This window comes from Heterodontus francisci, chromosome 5 (assembly GCF_036365525.1).
Source record: "Heterodontus francisci isolate sHetFra1 chromosome 5, sHetFra1.hap1, whole genome shotgun sequence".
NCBI lineage: Eukaryota > Metazoa > Chordata > Chondrichthyes > Heterodontiformes > Heterodontidae > Heterodontus > Heterodontus francisci.
Window position 1 is genome coordinate 193,072,677 of NC_090375.1, and position 26,690 is coordinate 193,099,366.

Here is a 26,690-nt window from a genome sequence, read left to right on the forward strand (position 1 = left end):
CTGTTAAAAACGCAAGTTGAGTTTAATATTTAGGTGCAGGACGCACAGCTCTTGTTTAGTAGCAGTCTTTTGGAAGGATGGTTGTAATCTTACAGCTCCAGTATGCTGATGTATAATGTGTATCGGTGAAATTTCAGACTACATTTTAGGTATTAAGATGACTGATGCGGCCGAGTTACTTTTCAAAAGAGCTCTGATTTGCCTATCTGAGCTCAGTCTGCGCCAGTGGGCGGGTTTAGACATCCCTCCCCACCCCCCCCCCCCCCCACTCCTTAAACCCCCTCGATTCATTAACAAAAAAAAAGTTAGCCTTGTTATAAAAGTCCGCGAAACTTCCTCTGGACTGCACTTGAGTTAGAAAAAATCAGCACAGAGGAGAAAAAAAAACGATTTGGAGTCTGCGAGGATTTACTCACGGGTTAGTGTAAGGGAAAGCTTGCATTTGCTTCGACCTTGGGGGCTGTACATGTAGGAGTTTAAATTGTGATTTTTAAAAAAAAAACTTATACGAGTCAATTATTTTTTAAATATTTAATTATTTATTCATGGTAGGATAGGTGTTCAGAACTGATGTCTAACGCTGAAATAACAGCGGGGAAAAGTTTGTGATTTAAAAAAAATTTTTAAACTGCTTTTGGAACTGAAGATTTTTGACTTGAAGACCGATGCAAGAAGTTGTGAAAAAGATAGGGCAGTTTTGTGTGGGTTTTTTTTTTGGCGGGGTGGGGGGAACTGGCTGCTTTATTTCTGCACGAACTCCGGTCGGTCTGAGATCTGTAGGAGTTCTCTGGTGCAAGTACTCTGCACACACGATGAAGCACTGACTTTATCCTCAAGACTTGAAAAGTGAGAGAGCAGACTGTAGACCACACACACACGGGGCCAACTAAGCTTCAAATCCAACAAGAGCAGGACAACTCCAATCTCCAGCATCAAAGGACACAGCAAGGTACGTCAAATCCTCTTTAATAGCACGGTAAGCCAGATGGACCTGCTCTTAATGCTTCTAACTGTAAAAAAAATGCTTTATTGGTGGATCATTGTGAGACATAATTCCAACTGACGAATTGGAAAGGGGTCGGTGCCAAAGAACGCAATAAATAAAAAGTAAGGGTTTTGTTAGCGGTGAAACCTTGGTGTAAATGAAGATTTGGATTAACCTGGAGTGGCTGGAGGTGGTTCTCTTGCTGGTTTGCAGTTGGCACTGTTTTTTTACAAACTCCCCCACGCTTCCCTCCAACCCTCTCTCAACACACATTTCGACGAATGTACTAAGGATCACAAAGCAAAGCAAAAATTAAACCAGGTGCCAAAGGGGTACACATACGTAGCCGAGAAAAGCAGAACAGTTTGCAGAGAAATACAGCCTCTTGCCATCTCCCAAGTTGCTGTAATGTGCATTGATGGTAAATTTGAGGTTTAGGAACACGTTCCACAGGTACAGGCGAACCACGCGGAATTGCACACTGTCCCGAAATAATGATGGGATCTGTCTCTTTTAACGCCCGCAACCTGATATTGAGTCGCTGATGGCTTTTATGTTGTATAAATAACACGTTTCAAACACAACCATTACTCTTTGCAATTTGCACACTGAATGCTTGGAACAGCCAATAAGTTGAGACAAGTTCTGAGTTAATTGAATTTTTTTTTGGCAGGGGGGAATATTGGCATACATGTTACAGTTGGAAGCTTTTGTCTTGCAGGAGATGAAAGGAACAAAAAAAAAGATCAAGAATCAGGGGTGTGTGTGTTAGTGTTAGTCCTGGTTAATTAAACTTTTTTTTTTATTTCCAAAATATACTTTATTCATAAAAATCTGTAAAAATTACATTGCCAGTTTCAAACAGCACCAAAAAATACAAACATTGCAAGGGAGATAGATCAGTTTCCTTCAATACTATCATGAGTTTCTTCACAACCCTTCCATTTCACAATTGTCATGCCAATTACAGTTTTACATTTACAGCAAATGAAAATATTAGCGATACAGTTCGAGGGGTTTCCCATGGATCCAGCCCCTCAGTTCAGCTTGGTGGGGGGACCTTACACTGTGGTCTTTCCCCATTGAGCCTTTGCTGCGGCTGCCCCAAGCTTTAGTGCGTCCCTCAGCACGTAGTCCTAGTTAGTTAAACCTCCTTGCAGAGAGTGTGGAACGGATGGGTGAATGGGACTCAAGGCAATTTCCAGGCCCTCTATTATAGTGGAACCTCGTGCCAGCGGCCAGGGGAACGGCCCCTTTTTTTGTCGTCACAATCCCAGCCCACGTCACGCCCCACCACCTGATTGGCTGGAAAGGGATTTCCCCTCGGGATTAGGGAGCTCCCCGGGAGTGACGTACCTTGCTCGCAGGGTGGCGCTTTATATAAAACAAATCTGGGGATTTAACAAAATAACATGCAAATTATTCTCATATACTGATCCTACAGAGTTGGCAAGATTCAATGCACTGGAAAAAAAATGCACATTTCCTCCCACGTGCTGGATTTCAGTAAGAAATAATACTTATTAACATTTCATTTAAATAACATTTGCCTGGCCAATAAGTGGTAAACCAATGGCTGGCATCGTTTTGGGCAGTTGCTGTTGAAACCTTGAGAGGTTTAACTTGTAACTTGCACTCACAGTCAAGCCATTTACCAAACGCGCCTTGTGCATTGACAAACATCTCGGGATCTGTCAAATGAGTTTCTTTTTTTGGCTTTAGAGGCGTTACAAAGAACGTTCTGTTTTCCGAAAGCGAAGGAAGGATGTCTAAATGGGGAGCGATTCATTTAAACATTGATGCAATTGTTGTGCATCCAAAAGGCGTCTTTCCTTTTCCGCCAGCGTTGCAGAATGCTGTGGCGATCTGCATCTACTTTGGAGGTGTTTGCAGCCTCTTCAGTTGCTGTAATTGGTAAAGCTTTAAATAAGCTACAGGCTACCTGACAGGAAAAGGCTGAGGCCACAGGGTGATTATTAACAATCATTGAACACAATGTGCAGAAACCTGTGTGTTTCAACATTTTCATCAAGATTTCAAAGAAGAATTAATAGCCACGCATAATGCAAAAATATTGTAGGGTCAGTTTTATATATATATATATATATGTATTTAAAAATCACAATTTTATTGAGTTCACTGTCAAGAGTCAAACAGAATGCCAGGATAGAATTACACTGAAAATACAAGACGGGAAGAGGCAGTTGAGACCAGCCACTGTTTCTCCCCCACACCACGGGGTTTGCCTTTAATCCCACCCTCTTCCTTTAACCCATTATTAAATGTTGACATGGACTCAATTCTCTCCCCCCTCCCCCACCCCACAACAGGAACTCACTTGATTTCTAACTGCCCCCTTATCTGGAAGTGAAATTATATGGGCTCTGTAAATTTAGGGATTGTTTAGAAAGAAGGTATAGTGTCTTGATTGTTAGATACAGTTGCTCGGTTAGTTCAGGGAATCAATTCCAGATGTAACCCTTAACTCCCCATCTGCAGGGTGGGACACTCAGTAAAGCCAAGATTTCTGTATCCAGATGGACATGATTACTTTTGGAACTTGATTTGAACATTATTAAAAAAAAGGTTTCTCTTAACTTTAGTCAGGAGGGGAGCGATAACCTACAGTAACCACATGCAATGGTACAACTCACTAGGGGTCATCTGGTTTCATGATGTGGGGACAATCGTACTCTTGTTCATCTATACTTCATCTGTCTAAACTACTTCCTAATGACACCGTTAAGAAAGCAACACCACTTCTGGTGTCAGAAGCCATGATTCAATCCAACAAGGTTACAGAGGCATAAGTCTTAGTACACCCTTAGAAAGACTTGCATTTATTTGGCACCATTCACATAGAATCATAGAGTCAAGATTAAGGCACAGAAAGAGGCCACTTGGCCCATCGTGTCTGTGCCAGCTGAAAAACGATCCATCTATTCTAATCCCACCTTCCAGCATTTGGTCCATAGTCCTTCAGATTACGGCACTTGAGGTGCATATCCAGACTCCTTTTGAATGAGTTGAGGGTCTCTGCCTCAACTACCCTTTCAGGCAGTGAGTTCCAGACCATCACCACCCTCTGCCAAAGCGCTTTGCATTTTTTGAAGTGTAGTCACTGTTGTAAAACAGGAAACGCGCCAGCCACAATGAGATAATGGTCAGTTCTAGTGATGTTGGTTGAGGGATAAATATTGGTCAGGGTGAGCTCCTCTGCTCTTTGAAATCATGCCATGAGATCTTTTACATCTATCTGAGAGGGCAGCTCTCACAGTGTCCCACTCCACTGAAATTTCAGCACCCCAGTCGCTGGAGTGGGACTTGAGCCCATAGCCTTCCAACATAGAGGCAAAAGTGTTAACCACTGAGTGAAGGCTGATACAGCTACCATGCCTCAGAACTAGCGCCCCAGTCTGCAAGACTCTCTCATTATCTCGATATCATGTATACTGTACTATATAGTCTGTATACTGTGGGATCAATGTTGGACCATGTGTTGAAACTAAATAACTATTGTGAAACCAGTACTACCAAAGTATACAACACTAGTATTTCATAAACCCTCCATAAATTTGAGCTCATCCAAAACCCTACTGCTTGTATCCTAAATCACACCAAGTTCTGTTCATCCATCACCCCTGTGCTCACTGACCTACATTGGCTCCCAGTCCGGCAATGCCTAAATTGTAAAATTCTCATTCATGTTTTCAAATTGCTTGACCGCCTTGCTCCTCCTATCTCTGTGTTCTCCTCTATCTTTACAACCCTCCAAGATCTCTGGGCTCCTCCAATTCTGGGCTCTTGTGCATGCCCTATTTTATTCGATCCAACACTGGTGGCTGTGCCTTCAGCTTCCTGGGATTTAGGCTCTGGAATTCCATCCCCTAAACCTTTCTACCTCTCTCCCCATCTCTCTCTCCTTCAAGACACTCCTGAAAAATTTACCTCTTTGACCACCTGTCCTAAAATCTCCTATGTGGCTCGTTGTCAAATTTTGCTTGATAGCATTCCTGTGCAGCACTTTGGGACATTTTGCTGTGTTTAAAGCACTATCTAAATGTAAATTGTTGTCATAACTTGTAAATCTGGGAATCACTTCTTGGTGCTCCAGACAGCATTGTCCAAGTGTGCTGCACACTGAGCCAAGGCTGTAATTTCATAACTTGTAAATCTGGGAATCACTTCTTGGTGCTCTAGACAGCATTGTCCAAGTGTGCTGCACACTGAGCCAAGGGAGAGAGGGTCCCTTTAAATGAAGGAACTTTTGTGTTTTACCATGGCAAGTTTAGTTTCTGTTTGAGCCATGTGACATCATAGACCCTGCTCTTGGGCTATACATCACATACCGAACACATCACTTTAATAACATTTTAATTATACACATGTTCATTAGTACCAAGGACCTTTGGATAGATTATGGTGGTGTATTAATCTGAATGATCAAACAGAACCAAAATCACAAATCTTTTGAACACAAGCTATATTTAGTACATGCAAAGTAAAATGAGATGGCATACATCAACTTTCATACTGTCAGTTTTGTAACTTGCTGACTTATCTCAGGGCACAGGTTCATGCCAAACCTGTAAATACTAGCAAAAATCCAATCTATTCTTCTGCTTTACCAGTCTCATCAATTGTATTGCACTCATGGAATAAATCAAATTCCTTGCTCTAAATAAAATTAGAGTTCAGTATGTCCTTTTAAAAAAAAAAATCATTTCCAAAGATACTTGATTCCTTAGTGGAATCTGGTTCCCTAGCCATATACCACTCTCCCATACGTGAGGGGCTTGACAGGGTAGATGCTAGGAGGATGTTGCCCCCGACTGGGGAGTCTAGGAATAGGGGTCACAGTCTCAGAATAAGGGGTTGGCCATTTAGAACTGAGATGAGGATAAATGTCTTTACTCAGACGGTTGTGAATCTTTGAAATTCTCTACCCCAGAGAGCTGTGGATGTTCAGTCAGTGAGTATATTCACATCAGAGATCGATAGATGTTGGACACTAAGGGAATTAAGGGATATGGGGATAGTGCGGGAAGGTGGAGCTGAGGTAGTAGATCAGCCATGATCTTATTTGATGGGGGAGCAGGTGCGAAGGGCCAAATGGCCTACTGCAGCTCCCATTTCTTATGTTCTTAGGCTTTGTTCAAGTCTGCACATGTCAGGCTGTAAATATTGGCAGGACAGTATATTCAACCATGGGAGATATCCTGTCCTCATGTGATATTCCCACTTCTAGTGAGGGGATTCATAGGTCATTTCATAGTGGGGTAACAATCTGATTTCCCCCTCTCCCATCCTAGATACTGCTTACTTGGCTTTCTTGGCTCATTGGCAGCAAATTGGTGTCAAAAACCCTTCCTGATCTACATGGACTCGGGGTCTCATCGGAATCCTATGGACTTTGGGGTTCATTCTATTAACTGGTCGTTGTCAGTTATTGAGCAGAATCCAAAACTAGGGACCATAAATATAAGATAGTCACTAATAAATCCAATAGGAAATTCAGGAGAAACTTCTTTACCCAGAGAGTGGTGAGAATGTAGAACTCACTACCTCGTGGAGTGGTTAAGGTGAATAACTTAGATACATTTAAGGGCAATCTGGATAAACACACGAGGGAGACAGGAATAGAAGGATATGCTGATAGGGTGAGATGAACGTGGGTGAGAGGAGGCTCACGTGCAGCGTAAACACCTGCATAGACCAGTCGGGTTGCTGTAAATTCCATGCAATTAGTTTGGTTTTACTGAATCACTAAGTAATGAGAGATGAAAGCTCAAAGGTTGAAAAGGTATTGGAACAATCCATCTCAAGGGCTATAAATAAATGATGTAGGACAGAATGAGCTGCTCCATTAAATAAGTGAGTGGCAAGGTTCTGAACTCCACTTGCTGATGTTCTCATTTCTTGGCAGAGCTTCAATCCATTGTCTGTTTCCATTTCCCTCATTTCCTTTAAGGAATATAAGGGCTGCCTCCCCTCTTAAGCCTGCAACATCTATTAAACTTCATCATCGTTTTTGGATTCTCTTGACAAGATTTCTCAATAAAACAAGAACCCTGAGCCCCCTTTAAGATCAACAACAACAGTGACTTGCATTTCTGCAGCACCTTTAACATTGCAAAATATCCCCTGGTGTGCCTGCTGTGTCTCATTTGGTAGGATGCTCTCCTCCAAGTCCGAAGGTTGTGGGGTCAAGTCCCGTCCGGGCCCTGAGCACAAAAATCAAATCTGACGCTCCAGTGCAGTACTGTGAGGAGTGCAGCACTGCTGGAGATGCTGTCTCTTGGATATGGTGTTAAACTGAGGTCTGACTGTCCTCTCAGCTGGATATAAATGATCACATGGTGCTATTCCAAAGAGTTTGGAAGTTCTCTCCAGTATCCTCACCCATGTTTATCAATCAACATTACTGCAAAAACAGATTATGCGGTCATTATCACATTGCTGTTTGTGGGAGCTTGCTGTGTTCAAATTGGCTGCTGTGTTTCCTGCATGACAATAATGACTATGCTGCAAAAAAAGTACTTCATTGGCTAGAAAGTGAGACATCCAGTGATCATGAAAGGTGCTATATAGATGCAAGTCTCCTTTCACAGGAGTGATACCAAACAAATAAGACACTGAGCCACAGAAAGAGATATTAGAACTGGTGACCACATGTTTGGGGTGGGGTTGGGTTTAGGGAGGGAATTCCAGTGCTCATTAAAAAACAGTTTTCATTTGTATAATATTTCGCTTGCACTTTATAAAATCTCACCCTTTACCTTTCATCACCTGAATATAAGATTATTGATCATTATTTTTGGAAATTCAATCCTAAATGCATTAGGTAATGGAAATACCGCCCTTGTACAATTGAACTCGGCGCTCAGTGTGATTAATATGCTCCCACTAACCGAGAGGTCAGGAAGACAAGAGACTCACAGTTGGGAGTAACACTCTCATGCTCACAACCATAAAGTGATTTTCTTTTTCATCAACAAATGATGTAAATGGGGCGGTGATTTGGAGCCGAGGCCTGGCCGCCAGATGGGGGTGATGACATTTCAACGTGAGCCTTTCCCGAGGCAGCAGATGAATAAACAATCCGAGTGGGAAAAGGAAGAATGAAAAATGAAATGTTTGCCTAAATGTAGCTTCTGTTGAATAATTGAGTCCAGAGTCCATTTTGGTGGGGTGAGGGTGAGCAGGGAGGATGAAACGTAAGCCCCTCTGGTGCTTTAGTTTGCCCAGTTATAAACTGCAGTAAATCAGTTAGTCATTCCATTAAGAAAAATGTAAGCATCCTCACATAATATTTATATTTAATATTTCTGGATTCTCACTGTTTCAACTGAAATGATTATCAGCCATGAACACCCAGACATTGTCTGAAGGTGTCTTGGGCTAGCATAACAATCATTATTCATTGCAAGCCAAGCTGGGGCTTTTATTATTTTATGATTTGGTTGCATCATCATATGCAATAATAGGGTGTGCTAACTTTAGAATCAGCGCTCAAATGTTAACCACGAGCAATGAGTCCTGATGTCAGCTCTGGCGCAGTGGGTAGCATGCTCACCTCTCAGTCTGTAAGTTCAAGTCTCATTTCAGAGAACTGAGCACAATAGCTGGCCTGTTAAAGGTGCTGTCCTTTGGATGAGTTGTTAAACTGAGGCCCTATCTGCCGCTCAGGTGGCTGTCACAGATCCCATGGCTACTATTTTGAAGAGGAGCACGGAAGTTCTTCCCAGTGTCCTGGGCCATATACTTATCCCTCAACCAACAGATTATCTGGTCATTATCATATTGCTGCTTGTGGGAGCTTGCTGTGTACAAATTGGCTGCCGCGTTTCCTACATTGCAACAATGACTACACTTCAAAAATACTTCATAGGCTGTAAAACACTTTGGGATGTCCTGTGGTCATGAAAGTCAGTACATAAATGCAAGTCTTTTTCTAAAAGTTGTCGTGTAAACCAGGAGTGGGATTGGACCAACTTTGGAGTGAAGCAGTGTAAGGGTGCAACCTTGAGGCTGGCAGCTGCAGCTACCGTTCCAGCCACATGGTACAGTGCCATGTTAGTAGTGCTTGGCTTCTGTCTGCAAGATCCAATCATTGTGTATAAGAGAGAGGTCTGCACAAGTGCCATATTCAGGGATATGGAGCCAGGGTGGGTCAATGGAGCTTGGATACAAATCAGCCATGATCGTATTGAATAGTGGCTCAAGGGGCTGAATGGCCTGCTCCTGTTTCTATGCCAGGATAGAAAGGTAAATCTTTAGAGAGATGGAGGAAGGGAGAGTCCCATTCTCCAAACAATTCAATGAAGATTAGATTGGACTGTGAAAGCATGCAGGATCCACCATTGTAAAGCAATGTCGAAAGCATTGGATATGCACTGCTGTCTGTAGCCAAACTCACACCAAGTCCTGTTCACCCGTCACCCTTGTGCTCACTGACCGACATTGGCTCCCGGTCCAGCAATACCATGAGTTTAAAATTCTCATCCTTGTTTTCAAGCCCCTCCATGGCCTCACCCCTCCCAAGCTCGGTAACCTCCTCCAGTCCCACAACCCTCCGAGATCTATGCGCTCCTCCAATTCTGACCTGCACGTCCCAGATTTCCATCACTCCACCATTGATGACTGTGCCTTCAGCTTGACTGGCCCCTAAGCTCTGGAATTTCCCCCCTAAACCCCTCCGCCTTTCCTACCTTTTGTCCTTTATGTTGTTCCTTAAAGCCAACATCTTTGACCATGTTTTTGGGCACCTGTCCTCATATCTCCTTGTGTGATTCGGTGTCAAATTTTGTCAGATAATTGCTCCTGTGAAGTGCCTTGGACAGTGTACTATGTTGAAGAGGCTATATAAATGCAAATTGTTGTTGTAGCCGCTGTCTGGAGTCAGGACCCTGACCAGTTCCACACTGCAAAGGATTAGTGCAAAGTGAGAATTACTTGGCTTCCAATATTAAATCTACGATGTGAATGCATGCACTCCTCAGACTCCCTGAAGGAGAAGGATCACATAACCCTTCCATTTGACACTAGGTATGATGTACCTTTACTGCAGCGTCAAGGAGTGGGGTAGGGGGTTGGGGGTGCCTCTTTTAGAAATTGAATGGTTACAGCACAAAAGGAGGCCATTCAGCCCTTCGTGTCTATGCTGGCTCTCTGCAAGAGCAACTCAGCTAGTCACACTCTCCTGCCTTTCCCATCACCCTGCATAATTTTTCTCTTCAGATAATTATCCGGTTCTCTTCTGAAAGTCATGATTGAATCTGTCTCCATCACTCTCTCAGGCAGTGCATTCCAGATCCTAACCTCTGTTAACAGAGGGTGAGGAGAATCAAGCACTGTTGAGTGGCATTCCAACCAGACACTGCGTGTCTGAGGTCCCTAGCTATAGTATAAATGGGGAAATCATTGCTGGATCATTAGGTAGCAACTTTGAGCAGTTGGATCACAGTCCTCTCCCCTATCATTTTTTTCAGTAAAACAAAGCATCAGTCAATCACTGGGCCATTGGAAATCCTTTATTTTTCAGACTGAACAAGGTGGAAGGATCCTTCTAAGGACCTCTGGGATAGTTTGAAAATGTTTGACTATCTGCTGTGCAGTAATGCACAGTTTTGCACTCAATGGAAGAAATAGAGACGGGCGAGCGTTATAATATGGTCACGCACCAATTCAGTGTAACTTTACATATATTTACTGCATGGCTCCACAACAACAATAATTTGCATTTATACAGCGCTTTTAACATAGTACAAATGCCCAAAGGTGCTTCACAGACGTGTCATCAAACAAAATTTGGCACCGAGCCACATTAGGAGAACAGGTGACCAGAAACCCGGTCAAAGGGGTAACTGAAAGATTGTCCTGAGCAGCTAAAATCTGAATGGAAATGGATTGAACTGTTGCCATGAAAACATATACCTAGAAATGAATGACATGTGCATAAGAAGTCTACTAGTTTAATTCTAAAACCTTTTTATAAAAAGAAAAGTAGTGTGTGTGAGCCAACAGAAAAAGCGCTGTCCCTTGGAAGGTAACATAAACAGAGACAAATGGAAAAACAAACACCAGCACATTAAGTACAGGCCAAAGAGTAATAAATATACCTGGCCAGACATGGAATAGATTCAGACTGCAGTTACTGTACTGACACTCCTCTTCAGCTCATTGACACTGGGAGGGGAACAAAAATAACACTTTGGTCTTTCTGTCTCATTTATTGCTCATGAATAGCTTGTCATCAGAATCTGCGTTACCTCACGCATTGGTAAACCATGACATTCTCCAAATATCTTGGCTGTACTGCCACAGCTTCAATCGCAGTTTTGGCTGAACTAGAAACATAGGAAGAGGAGTAGGCCATTCAGCCCCTTGAGCCTGTTCTGCCATTCAATTAGATCATGGCTGATCTGTATCTTAACTCCATTTAACCCTTAATACCCTTACCTAACTAAAATCTCAATTGTGACATTTTCAATCCCACCCCAGCATCAGCAGATTTTTCTGGGGGAGGAGATTTCCAGATTTCCACTCCCCCTTGTGTGAAGAAGTGCTTCCTGACATCACCCCAAGCAGCCTGGCTCTAATTTTAAGGTTATGCCTCCCCCATTGGAAATAGTTTCTCTCTATCTATCCTAACAGCTCCTTTAATCATCTTAAAATACAACTCAATTCAATCATCCCTTAATTTTCTATACTCAAGGAAATACAGGCCTAGACTATACAACCTGTCCTAATAATTTAACCCTTTTAGTCCCAGTATGAGTTCTGGTTTGGAATTTTGCAACCCCTTTTTGGAGTAACAGTATGATAAAAGGACAGGGGACCTTATGCAGGAATAGATTGAAACAAAGTTTACACTTGCAGATGAATGGTGAACTGAATCCAGCAAAGCTTGTGCCAACTGCTCATGTAAAAAAAAAGTTAACATTTGTCTGTTGCATTAAGTGTGAGAAAGTGCTTAGATCAATGACGTTTTAATTTCCAAAGAAATATAAAATGTGATTTCTTTCCTCCCTGTGATTTGTGATGTTACAGATGCGTTGCAAAAACCTGACCTCCATCCTGCGGATTGTGGGAACAACTCTATTTGGCCTTGCCCTTTTAGTGGGAATCGCAGCTGCCTATATCGTAGGATATCAGTTCATAGCCACAGACAATTATTACTTTTCTTTTGGACTGTATGGAGCCATCCTAGCCCTGCATCTCCTCATTCAAAGCCTCTTTGCATTCCTGGAACACCGGAAAATGAAGCGATCCCTGGAAACCCCCATAAAGTTGAACAAATCGGTGGCTCTATGCATCGCTGCCTACCAAGAGGACCCAGATTACCTGAGGAAGTGTTTGCTGTCTGTCAAAAGGCTAACCTACCCTGGGATGAATGTCATCATGGTCATAGACGGGAACAGAGAGGATGATCTGTACATGATGGAAATATTTGGCGAGATCATGGGGAGGGAGCGATCAGCCACCTATGTGTGGAAGAGCAATTTCCACGAGAAGGGCCTGGGTGAGAGTGACGAGTCACACAGGGAAAGCATGCAATATCTCACAAGGCTGATCAGGTCCAACAAGAGCGTGTGCGTAATGCAGAAGTGGGGAGGCAAGCGTGAAGTGATGTACACTGCATTCAAGGCACTGGGGCGCACTGTGGATTATGTGCAAGTAAGAACTCTGAAACAGTTCTAAGTCAAGTAGTGAGACCATGGAACTCTAAGTGCTGAGACATATAGGAGTCCTATATATGCTTTGTGTAGTATTCCAATAAAACTTCTTATGTGCGTTAGGTAAATGTTTCAAGAAAATTTACCCTTGTAATATATATATTTAATGATTTATTCATTTAAGGAAATTCTGATTATAAAGAAAGGTTAGATCTTATATACCATTCATATTCATCTATGCAGTCCAACACTGTGTGGGAAATAAATTACAGTAATGGAGGTCTTTTAAATGTCATGTCATGTAAATCCCACAGAAAAGTATTCCTCCAGAACTCTATCCCTGTCTCAGAAAAAAACCTGGCAAATTCTATGCCAAGCTTCGGAGATTTGGACCATTGCCCACTAGACACTATAATAATAGCCATTGCTGATTGGAATAACCTTTCCTCCGCCTTCCTTGAACTGAGATTGAACCCAGTTCCAGCGAGCAAGGAATCTAATACAAGGTGCTTTAGCCTGGCATTACACATGCAGTAATATGCACCTCTCACACTATGAAAGGTTTCTAGATTAAAGAAATAAATTCCCCTCTTTTCATTTCCTCCCCTTACATCCCCAAGCAAGTGGTCATTCTTCATTGCACATCTAGACAGTGTATATTGTAGAATATTCACTGATAGGGAGGTAGAATGTTTCCCTATCATTCTTTTCCAATAGGAGTAGTTGGATATGGATCAGGAGTGCAAACAGTGACCCTTTTTCATCCCCACGAATCCACAGGCCCTTTGTAGCTCTTGGACTGAAATCAGCTCACTGAGCATGGATTAGGGTTCAGTGATGGGATCTTGGGGTTGCTATGCCTCAGTAGATAGCACATTCACTGACAAAGACATCGGCTTTTGCAAGGTTTTATACTTGCGGTTAAAAACAAGTTGAAATTAATTTCTTTTTGGATTGTGCGCCTCATTGGAGCTTGCAATCAATGCCAACAATGTGATCCACTTCTCACAAGTATCAGTTTTCATATTACATCGAGTTTACAGCACAGAAACAGGCCATTCGGCCCAACTGATCCATGCTGGTGTTTATGTTCCACATGAGCCTCCTCCCACCCCTCTTCATCTCAACATATCAACAGTTCCACATTCTCACCACTCTCTGGGTAAAGAAGTTTCTCCTGAATTCCTTATTGGATTTATTAATGACTATCTTAGATTTATGGACCCTAGTTTTGAACTTCTCCACAAATGGAAATGTCTTCTCTATCTCTACCCTACCGGACTCTTTCATAATCTTTAACAACCTCTTGCAGGTCACTTCTCATAAGAATATAAGAAATAGGAGCAAGAGTAGGCCATTTGGCCCCTCGAGCCTGTTCTGCCATTTAATAAGATCATGGCTGATCCCATTGTGGCCTTTACTCCACTTTCCTGCCGGCCCCCCAATAACACTTGACTCCCTTGCAGATCAAAAATCAGTCTTAACTCAGCCTTGAATATATTAAATGACCCGGCCTCCACTGCTTTCTGGGGAAGTCAATTCCAAAGATTAACGACCATCTGAGAGAAGAAATTCCTCCTCATCTCCAGCTGCAAAGGGAGTCACTTATTTTTAAACTGTGCCCCTAGTTCTAATTCCCCCATGAGGAGAAACATCCTCTCAGCATCTACCCTGTCAAGCCCCCTCAGAATCTTATACGTTTCAATAAAGTCACCTCTCGTTCTTCTAAACCCCGATGAGTATAGGCCCAACCTTCTCAATCTTTCCTTGTAAGACAATCCCTTCATCCCAGGAATCAGCTCAGTGAACCTTATCTGAACTGCTCCCAATGCAAGTAGATCCCTCCTTAAATAAGGAGACCAAAACTGTACACAATACTCTGGGTGTGGTCTCACTAATGCCTTGTACAGTTGTAGCAAGACTTCCTTACTTTTACACTCCATTCCCCTTGCAATAAAGGCCAGCATTCCATTTGCTTTCCTAATTACTTGCTGTACCTGGATGCTAACTTTCTGTGATTCATGTATCGGACACCCAGATCCCTTTGTACCACAGCAATCTGCAGTTTCTCTCCATTTAAATAATATTCTGCTTTTCTATTTTCTTGCCAAAGTGGGCAAACTCACACTTTCCCACATTATACTCCATCTGCCAAATTTTTGCCCTCTCTCTCAACCTATCTATATCCCTTTGCAGACACTTTGTGCCCTCCTCACAACTTGCTTTCCCACCTATATTTGTATTGTCCACAAATTTGGCTACAATACACTCGGTCCCTTCATCCAAGTCATTAATATAGATTGTAAATAGTTGAGGTCCCAGCACTGATCCCTGTGGTACTCCACTAGTTACAGTTTACCAACCTTAAAATGCCCCATTTAACCCAGCTCTCTGTATCCTGTTAGTTAGCCAATCGTCAATCCATACTAATATATCACCAGGAGCTCTTGTGTAGTAACCTTTTATGTGGCACCTTATTGAATCACTTCTGGAAATCCAAATACACTACATCGACTGGTTCCCCTTTATTCACCCTGCTTGACACATCCTCAAAGAACTCTAATAAATTTGGCCAATCATGATTTCTCTTTCATAAAACAATGTTGACTCTGCCTGATTGCATTATGATTTTCTAAATGTCCTGCTACTACCTCATTAATAATGGATTTTAGAATTTTCCCAATGACAGATGTTAGGCTAGCTGGCATATAGTTTCCTGCTTTCTGTCATTCCCCACCCCCCTCTCTTGAATAGATTACATTTGCGATTTTCCCATCCGCTGGGACCTTTCCAGAATCTAGGGAATTTTGGAAGATTACAACCAGTGCATCCATTGTCTCTGCAGCCACTTCTTTTAAGACCCTAGGATGCAGCCATCAGGTCCAGGAGACTTGTCAGCCTTTAGTTCCATTAGTTTTCCTAGAACTTTTTCTCTAGTGATAGTGATTGTTTTAAGTCCCTCCCTCCCTTTTGCCTCTTGATTTTCTGCTATTCTTGGGATGCTTTTTGTGTCTTCTACTGTGAAGACAGATACAAAATACTTGTTCAAAGTCTCTGCCATTTCCTTGTTTCCCATTATTAATTCCCCAGTCTCATCCGCTAAGAGACCAACACTTACTTTTGCTACTCTCTTCCTTTTTATATATTTGTTGAAGCTTTTACTGTCTATTTTTATATTTTTTGCTAGATTACTCTCATACGCTAATTTATCCACTTTTTTTTAGTCATCCTCTACTGGTTTCTAAAATTTTCCCATCTTCTGTCCTACTACTAATCTTTGCAGCATTGTACACCTTTTCTTTCAATTTGATACCATCCTAAACTTCCTTAGTTAGCCACGGATGGTGCATCTTTCTCATAAAGTCTTTCATTCTCAATGGAATATATCACTGTTGAGAGTTATAAAACATCTCCTTAAATGTCTGCCACTGTTTCTCTACTGTCTTACCTTTTAACTTATTTTCCCAGTCTACTGTAGCCAAATCTGTCTTCATACCCTTATAATTGCCTTTATTTAAGTTTAAGACACTAGTTTCAGACCCAAACTTCTCACCCTCTTACTGAATGTGAAATTCTATCATGTTATGATCACCCTTGCCTAGAGGATCCTCTACTATGAGGTTATTTATTAATCCTTTCTCATTGCACATTACCAGGTCAAAATTTGATTGGTTCTAGGATGTATTGTTGTAAGAAACTGTCCCTAATACATTGTATGAACCTATCCTGAAGGCTACCTTTGCCAATTTGATTAGTCCAATCTATATGAAGATTAATTTCGCCCAAGATTATTGCAGTGACTTTCCTACAAGCCTCCATTATTTGTTGATTTATATTCTGTCCTACTGTTAGGGAGCCTCTAAACTACTCCACCAGTGACTTCTTTCCTTTGCCATTTATCTCCACCCAAACTGATTCTACATCTTGATCTTCCAAGCCAAGATCATTTCTCACTACTGTACTGATTTCATCCTTTATTGACAGAGCTACCCCACCTCCTTTTCCTTTCTTCCCATCCTTCCAAAATGTCATATACCCTTGAATATTTAGTTCCCAGCCTTGGTCACCTTGCAACCACGTCTCTGTAATGTATTGTATCGTACCCATTTATTTCTATTTGTGCTATCAATTCATCCATCTTGTTATGAATGCTGTGTGCATTCAGATAAAGAGCCTTCAATCCTGTCTTTTTACTTTTTTTCCCTACTCTGACCTTATTTGCTAGCACACTATTATGTTTGTACACTCTGTCCCTTCCTGTCACACTCTGGCTACCGTTACCCGTATCGCTACCGTGCACTATTGCCTTGTCCTTTCTCATTAACTTTATAAATATCCCCTCACCTGAAGCTTCCCCCTGCTATTTAGTTTAAAGCCCTCTCTACAGCCCTAGTTATACAATTTACCCAGGACACTGGTCCCAGCACGATTCAGGTAAAGGCTATCCCAACAATACAGTTCTCTTTGCCCCAATACTGGTGCCAGTGCCCCATGAATCGAAAGCCATTTCTCCCACACCAATCTTTGAGCCACACATTCAACTCTGATCTTATTTACCCTATGCCAATTTGCTTGTGGCTCAGGTAGCAATCCAGAGATTATTGTCTTTGCCTTCTCAGCCTTCTCCTTTCAAGAGAAAAGAGCTCCTGTCTGCTCAGTCTTTCCTGATAGTATATCCTGCAGTATATGATAACATGGAAGCTGCAGAATTCCCTAGAAAATAGCTTAAAATTATTTCTTGACAAGGTTGTAGTAACTACAGCACAGCTGTTGGTCCTTTAGTGTGGATGCAATGATTATCAGTTTGGATTGGTGGTTACACACAAAAGTGGCAACATAAAGTGAACATGCATTATAACGAAGAAAATCCTCCGTTATGATTTCAAAGTAATAAGATGATCTTGGGTTCGGATAAACATTGTAAACCATTCTGTCTCTTCTTCCAGGACCTGTGATAATCATTGCCAAGTGTCCATTATTCTCTCTGTAATATCACTAAGAGGTTGTTTAGGAACTCTTAGATCAGTACATACAACATAGTAATTCGATAAAGGTAAATTATGCTAGTAACATGTGCTGCCACTATTACAGTGTTATTATAGAAGTTAAAAAGGTTACACATTTCTAACTGTCGTATAGATTCCATTGTTTGCCTTTGAGGCATCTGATTTCTTTAATTGCCCAGAGAGCTGTAGTCTATAGAATCATAGAATGGTTACAGCACAGAAGGAGGCCATTTGACCCATCAAGCTGGTGCCAGCTTTCTGTCAGAGCAACTCAGTTAGTCCCAACCCTCCACCCTTTCCCCGTAGCCCTGCAAGGTTCTTTTCTTCAGCTACTTATCCAATTCCCTTTTGAAAGCCACAATTGAATCTGCCTCCACCACACTCTCAGGCAGTGCATTCCAGATCCTAACCACTTGTTGAGTGAAAAAGTTCTTCCTAATGTTGCCTTTGGTTCTTTCGCCATTCACTTTAAATCTATATCCTCTGATTCTCGACCCTTCTGCCTATGGGAACAGATTCCCCCAACTGCTCTATCCAGACCCCTCATGATTTTGAACTCCTCTATCAAATCTTCTCTCAATCTGCTCTTCCGTAAGGAGAACAATCCCAGCTTCTCCAAGCTATCCACGTAACTGAATTTCCTCATCCCTGGAACCATTCCTGCAAATCTTTTCTCCACTCTCTAAAGCCTTCACATCCTTCCTAAAGTATGGTGCCCAGAATTGGACACAATACTCCAGTTGAGGCTGAACTAGTGCTTTATAGACCATTTCCTTTTTAAAAATATGCAGACCCTTAACAAAAGCACATCTGGCTGAGTCTTTGAGGAACTCCAAGTGATCTATAAACTTTTCCTTTCAGCTTTGATACCCAGATAGTAAAAGTCCCACTTCCTCATTTAAAATAAAATTTCAGCTTGTACCATCATAAGTAAAATGATCTCAGCCTTGCTCATCTACACTGGATCATAACAGAAACATGTGCAAGATGTTTGATGTGTAGCAGCATGAGTCCTCCTGCCATAATGTGTTCCAGGTTGACTCTGTCAGCAGCTGATGTAGTGCTACATTGTCAAATTGAGGGCTTAATTTTAGCAGCAGCTGAACTGTCAATGGTTTTCATACTGTAATAAATCTGCAGAAGCAATTTCCAGGATTTGATATGAACAAATAGAGCCCAGTTGTCTTACACTGAATTGCTTCTCCAGACCACTTCATTTAGAATTACCCCTAAAATCCCCAGAAAATCTTGGAGTTTGTCCAGTGAATAGAGACCAGCAAGGTTCCAGGGTTTGATCCTCAGTCTGTGTTGAGTAAGTTTATCTCATCTAGGATGGCAGAAGGGGCTAGACAATTGGCCTCAATGACCCTCAATGATAAGGAGGGAGAAACATTCGAGACGCATGAGTGCCAGGCAATGACCATCTCCTATAAGAGGGAGTCTAACCGTCTCCCCTTGACATTCAATGGCATTACCACTATCAACATCCTGCAGGGGGTTACCATTGACCAGAAACTCAACTGGAGTAGCCACATAAATACTGTGGCTACAAGAGCAGGTCAGAGACTGGGAATTCTGTGGCGAGTAACTCACCTCCTGTCTTCCCAAAGCCTGTCCACCATCTACAAGGCACAAGTCAGGAGTGTGATGGAATATTCTCCACTTGCCTGGATGGGTGCAGCTCCAACAACACTCAAGAAACTCAACACCATCCAGGACATAGTAGTCTGCTTGATCGGCACCCCATCCACCACTTTAAACATTTAATTTCTCCACAACCGGTGTACAGTGGCAGCAGTGTGTGTACCATCTACAAGATGCACTGCAGCAACTCGCAAAGGCTCCTTCGACAGCACCTTCCAACTCCTGTGACCTTTACCAACTAGACGGACAAGGGCAACAGACCCATGAGAACACCATCACCTGCAAGTTCCCCTCCAAGCCACACACCATCCTGACTTGGAACTATATCGCCGGTCTTTCATTGTCGCTGGGTCAAAATCCTGGCACTCCCTCCGTAATAGTGCCTACACCACATGGACTGCAGCAGTTCAAAAAGGTGGTTCAACAAAGGATAGGCAATAAATGCTGGACTTGCCAGCGCTGCTGACACCCAGGGAATCCGGTTACTGTTTCTTACTGGTGGTGGGCATGCGTAGGATCAGTGATGCTCTATGTGGTTGAATAGCTTCCAAACATCCATGAATGATAGTCATTACAGGAGATGCCAGATGGCAGTTGTAATTTGTAGAAAGATACTGCAGGAAGTACTCATTACAGGAGGGAATAGTTGAACATTTGCACTTGGATAATTGGTAAAGAAAAATAGCAAACGCGTAAACAAACCCCCAGTTGTTCCAACACGGAAGTCTCTGAGCCAGCGGGGCATTCATTCCACTTGCTAAATGAAATGAGGAAAATTTCAGTGTTAATGAGCCCAATGTAAGACAATGCATGGAAAGATTGTTGCCAGGTACCTGTATCCTGGCAAAGTTACAATTTCCCTTCCTTGTCATAATGAAAGAATGACTAGGAAAATTATTGAGATCTATATCAAGGTGGTTCACTGAAACCTTACGTATCACGAGTACAGATGATAAAATTCAATTTTTATTAATCATCATATGTATACTTGCATTTATCCAGTTTCCTTTCCTGAAGGGAGTGAGTACTGCCATGGCTACTGTGACAGCCCTCACATGAATGGCTGTTCATCATATGTAAATCCAGACACTGACTATCAGCAGCCTATCTGCTATTGGAGGCCAAGAAAGACACTCCAGATCTTTTCCTCATTCGAATATCCACAGGCACTTAACTTTCCTGTGGGAATCAGGAGCAAGAACCCCGGGCTGATATTTCCTCCTCTTAGCCCAGTGAGACTCCGTATTGGGGAGGGGTGGGGGTTGCTATATTGAAAAGTCCCACTGCATTACGGTTCTGATTTGAGATGTTTCATTCAGCACTTTCTGGAAAAGTATATCAAGAGCTACATAAGGCATTTTAACCCGCTGATCCATAGGGGCCACTCATCAAATTTATATCAATAGAGTCATCGAGTCATTTACGGCATAGAAGGAGGCCATTCAGCCCATCGAGTCCATGCCAGCTCTTTGCGGAGCTATCCAGTCAGTCCCACTACCCCGCTCAATCACCATAGTCCTGCAAGTTTATTTCCTTCAAGTGGCCATCCAATTTCCTTTTGAAGTCATTGGTTGTCTCCACTTCTACCACCCATATGGGCAGCGAGTTCCAGGTCATTACCACTCGCTGTGTAAAAAGTTCTTCCTCACATTACCCCTGCACCTCTTGCCCAAAACCTTCAATCTGTGTCTCTTAGTCCTTGCATTATCAGTTAATGGGTAACAACAGTTTTCCCTTGTCTAACTTATTTAAGTCTGTTATAAACTTGTACACTTCTATTAAATCTCTTCTCAATCTTCTTTGATCCAGGGAGAACAACCCCAGCTTTTCCAACCAACCTTGGAACTAAAATTCCCCATTCTGGTAAATCTCCCTGCACTCTTAAGGACCCTCACATCCTTCCTAAAGTGGTGACCAGAACTGGACGCAATACTCTAGTAGAGGCCTAACCAGAGCTTTACAAAGGTTCAGCATAACTTCCCTGCTTTTGTACTCAATGCCTCTATTTATAAAGCCCAAGATCCCATATGCTTTATGAACCACTCTGTCAATATGTCCTGCCACCTTCAAAGATCAATCCACATGCACCTCCAGATTGTAACACCTTCACTGAGTTTGAAAGAACAGAAGGGGTATTGTTTGATCATGGAGAATCTTAGCAATGTTCATCAAGGTAATTAAAAAAAATTAACAGATCAAGGCAATATAAATCAAATTAGTAGGAACATTTTTAAAACCAACATTTTGTGACAGAACATTACTGATGTTGTGATTTATATTTTTTGTTTTAGTTAAAACGTCTTCCACTCAAAGGGAGGCAAGGAGAACTGGACTTGTACTGGGCACACTCAAAAAAGATGAAGTATCTCACCTTAGTTACCAGCAGAACCATCTATGTGGACAACCCCATCCCTCACCCGCCTCCTTGCAAACCCCATTAAGTAGTATGTGTAATTATAATCAAGCCATTTCAGATACTTGTCAGATCACCGGAGGAGGCTTGTTTGGAACATAAATGCCAGCATAGACGAGTTGGGCCGAATGGCCTGTTTATTTTTATTTTAGAGATACAGCACTGAAACAGGCCCTTCAGCCCACCGAGTCTGTGCTGACCAAGAACCACCCATTTATACTAACCCTACAGTAATCCCATATTCCCTACCACCTATCTACACTAGGGGCAATTTACAATGGCCAATTTACCTATCAACCTGCAAGTCTTTGGCAGTGGGAGAAAATCGGAGTACCCGACGGAAACCCACGCGGTCACAGGGAGAACTTGCAAACTCCGTACAGGCAATACCCAGAATTGAACCCAGGTCCCTTAAGCTGTGAGGCTAACCACTGCGCCACTGTGCTGTAGACTGATAACATCAGAGTAAAAAGGTGCATTGTTCTGATGTGTGCACTTCATTCTTCAGGTATGTGATTCGGATACAATGCTAGATCCTGCTGCAACGGTGGAGATGGTTAAAATTCTGGAGGAGGATCCAATGGTTGGAGGGGTTGGTGGTGACGTTCAGGTAATGTGCAGCATCCTCGGCTATTTCCTGAAACTGGTCAATGCCCCCATTAAGAAATCTTCTGATAGTGGCAGGAGAGAGAATTTTAGTGGTCATTATAAGGAAGGATATAAGTACTGGGGAAATGGAGCTCCTTCATTGAGCATTGGACACCCAAGGGAACTTGATTTTCCAACATCCAGCTAGTTTGATAGGAGATCAATACCTGACCCAAATGGAAGAGTGCTGTTTCGACCCAACCTTCTACGGTCAGCTCATTGTCATAATCAGGTTCTGATTTGGATGCAAAGAGCCGCAATCATTGTTGGAAGGAGAAAACTGAATGTTAAAGGGATTCAGATGATTAAAAAGGGAAGTGTCGGATTGTGGGTGCAAGGGTGGGAGGAGAGAAATTCAGTTCAGCTTCAGGAAAGGATCGAGGAGATATTTCAACACATAGTCAGCCTATGTATGCCAAGACTGACGGGGCAAAGAGAACAAAGCACGATTCTGTGGAGAATTTGCTGAGCATCTCACACCCATTCCCCATCCGCCAAATATGAATCATTGCTGCTATCACTTCAAGGTGTGATCTTTGCAGCAGATGACACTGCTTTTTGTAATCTTGCTAAACCTTTTATCAATTACTAGTTGGGCCTCAGCTGGAGTATTGTATCCAACACTGGGCACCACACTTTAGGAAGGATGTCAAGGCCTTGGAGAGGGTGCAGAGGAGATTGACTAGAATGGTGCCAAAGATGAGGGACTTTAGCTCTCTGGAGAAGCTGGGATTGTTCTCCTTAGAGCAGAGAAGGTTAAGGGGAGATTGAATAGAGGCGTTCAAAGTTATGAAGGGTTTTGAGAGTATAAATAAGGAGAAACTGTTTGCACTGACATGATGGTCAGTAACCAAAGGACACAGATTTGACATAATTGGCAAGCAAACCAGGGGGGAGATGAGGAGAATTTTTCTATGCACAAATTGTTGTGATCTGGAATGCGCTGCCTGAAAGGGCGGTGGAAGCAGATTCAATTTTAACGTTCAAAAGGGAATTGGATAAATACTTGAACAGAGAAGAATTGCAGGGCTGCAGAGGAAGTCCGGGGGTGGAGTGGGATGAAATCGGATAGCTTTTTCACAGGGATATGGATGATGTCGTCCTTGTGGGTGCAGCCAGTCAGGGTATGCTGGCTGCTAATCACCTCACCATGCCTTCTTAGTGTCACTGAAAACATGCCATATTGTAATTGGTGGAAACATCCAATTATATGATTATTATTCACATAATATCGGTTGGATCTGTTATCCCAACAAACAAATGGGCAAATATTTGCCCCCTAACTTATTCATCAAACAACTGGCCCTTTAATTGTAGCCGCTGGATTATTTTAGACCTAATAACTTCTATTTCTCTTCACCAATTGACAGATCCTCAACAAATACGACTCCTGGATTTCATTCCTTAGTAGTGTCAGGTATTGGATGGCCTTCAACATCGAAAGAGCCTGTCAGTCCTACTTTGGCTGCGTCCAGTGTATTAGTGGTCCTTTAGGGATGTACAGGAATGACTTACTCAACGAGTTCATGGAGGACTGGTACAACCAGGAGTTCCTGGGCTCGCAGTGCAGCTTTGGGGATGACAGGCACTTGACAAACCGCGTTCTGAGTCTAGGATATGCCACAAAATACACAGCGAGATCGAAATGCCTCACTGAAACCCCGACACAATACCTGAGATGGTTAAACCAGCAGACCCGCTGGAGTAAATCCTACTTCAGGGAGTGGCTGTACAATGCCCTGTGGTTCCATAAGCATCATCTGTGGATGACATATGAAGCAGTAATCACTGGATTCTTCCCTTTCTTCCTCATTGCCACTGTCATCCAGCTTTTCTACCGGGGAAGGATTTGGAACATTCTTCTGTTTCTCCTCACGGTCCAGCTTGTTGGCCTCATCAAGTCTTCCTTTGCGAGCTGCCTGAGAGGCAACATTGTGATGATTTTCATGTCTCTCTATTCTGTGCTGTACATGTCGAGCTTACTGCCGGCAAAGATGTTTGCAATCGCTACCATAAACAAAGCAGGCTGGGGGACATCGGGGAGGAAGACCATCGTGGTGAACTTCATTGGGCTGATCCCGGTGTCGGTGTGGTTCAGCATACTTCTGGGAGGGGTCATGTACACGATATATAACGAAACCCGGGATCCCTTCTCCGATTCTGAGCTGACGGTTCTCATTATTGGGGCAATACTCTATGCCTGCTATTGGGTCTTGCTGTTAACTCTGTATGTTGTGCTTATCACCAAATGCTGCCGGCGGAGAAGCGAGCAGCAGTATGACATGGTGCTTGATGTATGATGTTTACATGTGCGTGTATCATTATTATTGACACGTGACGCAAACAAGTGAAAATCTCAAGCATCTGGTGGCATTAACAGGTGGTTGTCGCCAAAGGATATGAATCATTGCTGCTGTCACTTCAAGAAATGCAATAAGAGTTCATATGGTCGTGCCAAAGAAACTAAAATACCTTAGCTCTGTCAGGCAATTCATGCTGAAGGAACCAATCTGTGTGGAACAATTGTGACTGTTTTGATGTCTGCACTTTTTTTTTCTTTCATTGGGCAAAATGCTTGATGGTGTCTGAATACCTCACCAGCAGTGCTTGTGGATAGTGGGGTGGACCTTAACATTTGAACTCTTGAAACAATTCTCTCGCCCACTCCTTCACGCAACCTCATCTGATGTCTCATCAAACTAAGCCATATTGACTGTGTGAAAGTAAATGGGTCCTGACTATACTTCCTCCTTCACAACTACTGGCTCTCGGGCCTGGATGTTGACTGTTTGTATTTTTTTAATGTTTTTCAGAACATAGGCCAACGCTGTAGTGTTTTGTGTAAGTTTACCTATATTTGTATTTTCACAGAAACAGCAGACTGAATTCTGTGTGTCTTTACAATTGTTCGTTTCTTTTTTTAAAGAATGAAGCCAAAGTTTTATCGCCATTATTAAACTTTTCCTTGAATGATTTATGTGAATACGTAAATGAAAATGTGAAATGTTGCAACAGCTGGTTTTATACCAATGACAACTTTGACGTACAGCAATTAGGAATGTCCAGTGTCAACAAGAGAATAATGGGTGTCAGGTCAAGGACTAAAGTAGAACTGGAAAACATGTTTGTGCCTCAATATGTCTTAGACTTTTTTTTGTTCCTAAAGGAGTTGTTATTATAGATGGGCAGGTCAGTGTCACGTTCTATAATGGCTTTCAAGCAGCTTGGCAAGTAGACTCAAGATCCCACTGTTACCTGCCATTTGGCATTGACTAGTACTAGCTTTACTGGAGTGCTTAATGGGGGTCTAACACTCCACGTTGTCAAGGCTGAGGAAAGGGGAAAGAACCAAAAATGTTCTCCTTCGCACTGCTGCCAGTGTGAGCTTATCAAGGGAGAGCTGTTGAAGTCCGTGGTCTGTTTAAACCCACCCTTGCCTGCTGAAGTAAAGTGAAGATGCAAAATAAAAATCTTGTGGGCCAACTTAATCCCATTTTTGCCACAAAAAAGATTTGCCTTTTTCAGAGTCTTGGAATTATGGATGAAAGTAGAAGGATTATTGAGGAATTATCACATACCACTATCAGAAAGAAAGGACCAGTTTCGGAAAATCATGTAAGTGATGTATGGCAAAGACAAGACAGTTAATAGGCGTACTGCAGACAATCCATTATTGAACAAATATCTTTACTGAGTGGATTGAAGATTGCTACCTAGAGGGGGTTTGCTGACTTTCCCGTCCCTCCTCTTCTCCCCCCTCCCCGCACCACCCCCTCCCCCAACCCACAGATTCCATGTGACATTGACATTTCTACAGCACATTTATGGGCTTAACACACACATAATAACTGAAAATATCAAATGCTGATAACAAAACTTGCAAAGGACTTCTTAAAAAAAAACATGGGATTCTCATGTCCGTCTGTGACAAAAATGCGTTTTTTATTGTCATAAGTGTGCAAAACATTCCAGTGAGAGGTGGAATCCATAGGTTTTTATCTGGGATTGAGTAACTATATTGCGTCTGCTAGACGTTGAATTTTGTTTACATTTCCTAGTTAAAATTGACTTCATTTTCAGAAGTAAATAGAGTGAATGGTAACTTTCTTGATGTATTCAGCCATATTATTTTTTTTAGAAGATAATTCTTGACATGTTATTGCAAATAATAACCAAAAATGTACATACAAATCATTAAATCTCATAAATTTGCAAACATCTGAAAGTCTTATGTAGCCTATATCACTCCCTGTAGAATGTTAACCCAGATGCCTATATTTATTTGAGCAATGTTGCAACATACTCCAAAATACAGA

General features: G+C 42.3%; 1 protein-coding gene across 1 annotated transcript; it reads left to right on the plus strand.

Moving 5' to 3' along the window:
* The first annotated feature begins 363 nt into the window (after positions 1 to 363).
* has2 (hyaluronan synthase 2) lies at positions 364 to 26,491 on the plus strand. The gene is made up of 4 exons (XM_068030997.1): positions 364 to 949; positions 12,038 to 12,664; positions 22,235 to 22,336; positions 23,745 to 26,491. Exons 2-4 carry the CDS (start codon positions 12,038 to 12,040, stop codon positions 24,672 to 24,674), a joined length of 1,659 nt encoding a protein of 552 aa, XP_067887098.1. The 5' UTR covers positions 364 to 949; the 3' UTR covers positions 24,675 to 26,491.
* Positions 26,492 to 26,690: the final 199 nt, after the last annotated feature.

Coding starts and splice junctions, on each gene's coding strand:
- has2 (XM_068030997.1), top strand. CDS start 12,038: ATGCGTTGCAAAAACCTGACCTCCATCCTGCGGATTGTGGGAACAACT. Junction 12,665..22,234: donor GCACTGTGGATTATGTGCAA/GTAAGAACTCTG, acceptor TTCATTCTTCAG/GTATGTGATTCGGATACAAT. Junction 22,337..23,744: donor GGGTTGGTGGTGACGTTCAG/GTAATGTGCAGC, acceptor ACCAATTGACAG/ATCCTCAACAAATACGACTC.